General features: G+C 32.5%; 1 protein-coding gene across 1 annotated transcript; it reads left to right on the top strand.

Annotated features, from left to right (window-relative positions):
- Nucleotides 1-445: 445 nt before the first annotated feature.
- LOC143625306 (putative serine/threonine-protein kinase PIX13) lies at nt 446-3,576 on the top strand. The gene is made up of 6 exons (XM_077095675.1): nt 446-590; nt 688-1,019; nt 2,263-2,398; nt 2,486-2,622; nt 2,707-2,830; nt 2,914-3,576. The coding sequence occupies exons 1-6, from the start codon at nt 527-529 to the stop codon at nt 3,369-3,371; spliced, it is 1,251 nt and encodes a 416-aa protein (XP_076951790.1). The 5' UTR covers nt 446-526; the 3' UTR covers nt 3,372-3,576.
- Nucleotides 3,577-4,133: the final 557 nt, after the last annotated feature.

The raw sequence follows: 4,133 nt of genomic DNA, 5'->3' as shown, positions 1-4,133 counted from the left end.
TTCTTTGTTCCAATAGTGCCATATTAAGCTGGCTAGTTAAACGAAGAGGCTTATCTTCACTCGGGCTCGGCTCACAAATAAACCAATTAAATTTTTTATTTAATGAATCACTTTATAGGCATAGTCAATTTGTCACATCAAATTTCTCACTAAAATTACCATCAATACATGACATTAATGCTTTTACCCTGAGACTTCACTTAGCAAGTAAAAGGGTTAATAAGGAGGATCAATAGTGTGAACTGTGAACCCTAAACTAAATTAAATACAAGAAAAAGTCAAAGTGGAAAAGGTCCAGTTTCCATCTTGCAATATAATATAATATATTTTATATATACACACAAAAATTCATATTTTCCATTCACTTTCTCTCCACTTTCCCAGAAACTCAAATTATCACCTCCCTTTTTAATACCAAAATCCAATATATATCTTTTTGAATCAAACCCTAATTATTCCCTCACTTTGTGTGTATGGTAGAGATACATATACACACATACATATAGATAGATATATATAGAGAAAGATGGGAAACTGTTTTCCAAAGTCAGTTGATAATATTTCAAGCACATATAAAATTCCCACCCCAGGTATTTAATTTAGTTTTCTTGATTTTTTTTATATTAAATTTGATAAATAAATTAATTAAATATTAATTAAATTCACCAATTTTAATTTTTTCTTCAGCTAATTATGAAAAAAAGAAAGAACCCATGATGGAAAAAGACCCATGTGGTAACAGGGGCGACACAGAATCAGAAGAAACATCCGTGTCGCCCCCATTACCGCTTATCGGGAAAACAGTGTCCCGAAGGTTAAAAAGTTATACGTTTTCGGAGCTAAGAAGCGCGACAAGAAACTTCCGGCCGGATACCGTGCTGGGAGAAGGCGGTTTTGGGAGGGTTTTCAAAGGGTGGGTGGACGGTAAAACGTACGCGCCGTCGAAGGTCGGAGTTGGGATCCCCGTCGCCGTTAAGAAGTCAAATCCGGACAGTTCTCAGGGGTGGAAAGAGTGGCAGGTGAATATTATTATTATTATTATTATTATTATTATTATTATTATTGCATAATTAATAATTGCATGTTAAACGCCATGCATGACGTGTAGAATGATTAATGACTTGTACTTTAGCATCAAAAGTTGCATGTTTCCAATAACACATTTTTGGCTTGTTCTTCATACATTTGAAATTTCTAAATTCGGTCAACGTACAACTTTTTTGAAATAGCCTACAAGTTAATATAGAATTTTGTTATGAATTTAGGAAATTATTATAGTACAAGACTACAAGTTAATATATCATCTTTATGAATTTAGTTTTAAAGGGTGAGAGCGATTAAGTTCGAATTAAGCTCGTACTGGTTTTCTGTCTTTAATTCATTTGAAGGTCTCTTGCTCGGGTGAAAACTGTTTTCTAATGATTAGTAGGGTATTTGTGAGTTACGTGAGTTTTCCTGTAACCGGTTCTCGCGTTATCAAATATATATACAAATAATAATAATATTTATTGATTAAAATAGAATATCAACTAAATTATCTACATAAAAAATAAGAGGCATGTTACATGTATGAACACCTTATAAAAAGTTTCCACATGTCGTTTTTCAACATATTAATATTTAATCACTTTTTTTTCCTAAAAAGAATTTAATAATATTAAGCATTTATATGGGTTGGGGGACCTTAAAATTTTGGGTCAAAGGGTTGACATTTTGGAAGGCAAAGTTTGGTTTGACATCTTCAAAGAGCATGTATAGTTGTATACTATAAATTAATTTCCATAAATATTAATTATTTAATTTATTAAATGATTTATTTATTAATTAGTTCAAGAATTTTAAATGCTCTTCTATGTTACGGTTGACTATACGTCTATAAGTCAAAATCCCATAACTGCTTCAAAGACTATATTACATTATTTTATATTATTTAGATCTTGTAATCGTGACTATATCATAATAGTTTTGAATTTTGATTATGCATTTATATGATGTATAATTATTATTAACTAAAGTTATTATATTTGTATAATTAAATTATTAATATCTTCTTTGACTTACAAGCCTAATTAAACTAAGTTTAATTAAGCTCGGTGTATGAAAATCAGACACGTAATCATTGAAATTGACTTGTTAATCTTCTAGTGAGTTAAAATTAAGAATGTCACGAGCGGCTTGATTCATTTACAACCTCGTTTAGCCATTTCACGAACCCTAGTTAGTAATGTTTTTTTAGGTTAATTTATTTAATTTTTTATACAGGCAGAAGTAAAGTTTTTGGGAAAATTTAGCCATCCAAATCTTGTTAAACTTGTGGGATATTGTTGGGAAGATAGAGAATTTCTTCTTGTATATGAATATGTGCAAAAGGGTAGTCTTGAGAATCATCTTTTTAAAAGTAAGTATTTTCTTAATACTAATTAATTAGTTTTTTATATAAATTTAACATTATAATTATATAATTAATTTTTATTAAATTTTGCAGAAGGTGCAGAACCACTTTCATGGAGTACGAGGATTAAAATTGCAAAAGGAGCTGCACAAGGGCTAGCTTTTTTACATAATACTGAAAAAATTGTAATTTATAGAGATTTTAAATCAGCGAATATTTTATTAGATGGTGTAAGTGAAAATTTTATTTATTATAATTCAAAATAGTATGAGACTTATTCTTTTAGAAAAATTAATATTAAATTATTTTTTCAGGATTTTAATGCAAAGCTCTCGGATTTTGGGCTCGCAAAATTAGGTCCGGTGAATGGTGAATCCCATGTCTCTACAGGCGTGGTTGGTACATATGGTTATGCAGCTCCAGAGTACATAGCAACAGGTTAGTCATGGTCGATAAAAGTTATGTAAATTATATCATTGCTCGAAAATCATTATAATAAAAGTTTTGTGATTTAAATGTAGGTCATTTATATGTTAAAAGTGACGTTTATGGCTTTGGAGTTGTATTGCTAGAAATAATAACGGGCCTAAAAGTACTAGACACTAACCGGCCAAGCTCCAAACATAACTTGGTGGAATGGGCTAAGCCATCGTTGTCTGACAGAAGAAAATTAAGAAAAATCATAGACCCGCGGCTAGAAAGCGATTACCCTCCAAAAGGAGCGGTTAAGGCCGCGGAACTCATCTTGAATTGTCTTGAAGCGGACCCGAAAAACCGACCTTCAATGGAAGTAGTTTTGGTCAGTTTACAAGAGATTGGTGATATTAAAGCAAAACCAAAGGAGCCTAAGGTCCATGCAACACAATCAACAGGTCCACAACGTGATCGCCGTTATCATTCGGCTCACCATTCTCCGCTCCATGGGAAGCACGGTGGCGGAGGTCGGGCTAGTCAACTTTCACCGATGAGATCGTATTGACCAAAAAGGTCAACAACGTTTTTTTAAACGCTAGTGGAAACAAAACTCTATTTTAAACAAATTGTCAAAGAGGCCCAATTATAATAGGTATTGTGGCCCAAAAGAAAAGAAAGGTAAATTACAATATAACATATTTACATTGTTTAATACTTTGATTATGTGTATGTTAATATTGTAGAATAAATTATAGTGAACTCTTCACATATTATTGTCTACACTAGAGGGATAATTTGATAATATCAATATAGTTGTTTTACATTAATGGTGACAATATTCTTATTAAAACTCGTATAAATTCACTTCTAAACATATATACTTTACCATTTGTTAATCTCACTCGAAAATACAAGGCCATAGGACTCATATTTTCTTTAAAACCAATAGGTTGCGGGTTGTAGTTTTAGAAGCGTAAGGATATAGACGTCTGTTTCATATTATCACGTTGGTAATATACCTCTATACCTCTATGGATATACCTCTACGGTTACGTGAGAACAATTTCACACATAAAGTTAGAGATGCATAAAATTTCAGGTTCCTGGGCCCGAAAATGGTTCGTATCCGTACCCTCCCGGCAGGTACGACCTAGTATTGGATTTCTACCGGGACCCGTACCCGGACCCGCCAGTTCGGAATACTCGGTCAAAACCGACCTAACCCGAAAAAAAAAACAAGTCAAAATCCAATCAAATACTTGACTAAACCTGGAACTGGCTTCTACTCAACCTGGTTTTGAGTTTTGTTGACCATACCCAAAACCGG

This window comes from Bidens hawaiensis, unplaced genomic scaffold, assembly GCF_021521415.1.
Source record: "Bidens hawaiensis isolate Kalapana, Puna unplaced genomic scaffold, B.hawaiensis_p1.1 tig00004101_1, whole genome shotgun sequence".
Classification (NCBI taxonomy): Eukaryota; Viridiplantae; Streptophyta; class Magnoliopsida; order Asterales; family Asteraceae; genus Bidens; species Bidens hawaiensis.
The sequence above is the reverse complement of the archived record's forward strand: the minus strand, read 5'-3'. Positions and strand labels throughout refer to the sequence as shown.

What these genes read in the sequence shown, in the direction of transcription:
- LOC143625306 (XM_077095675.1), top strand. Translation starts at nt 527, where the DNA reads ATGGGAAACTGTTTTCCAAAGTCAGTTGATAATATTTCAAGCACATAT. An exon ending in AGGGGTGGAAAGAGTGGCAG is followed by an intron (nt 1,020 to 2,262) that starts GTGAATATTATT and finishes TTTTTTATACAG; the next exon opens with GCAGAAGTAAAGTTTTTGGG. An exon ending in TGAGAATCATCTTTTTAAAA is followed by an intron (nt 2,399 to 2,485) that starts GTAAGTATTTTC and finishes TAAATTTTGCAG; the next exon opens with AAGGTGCAGAACCACTTTCA.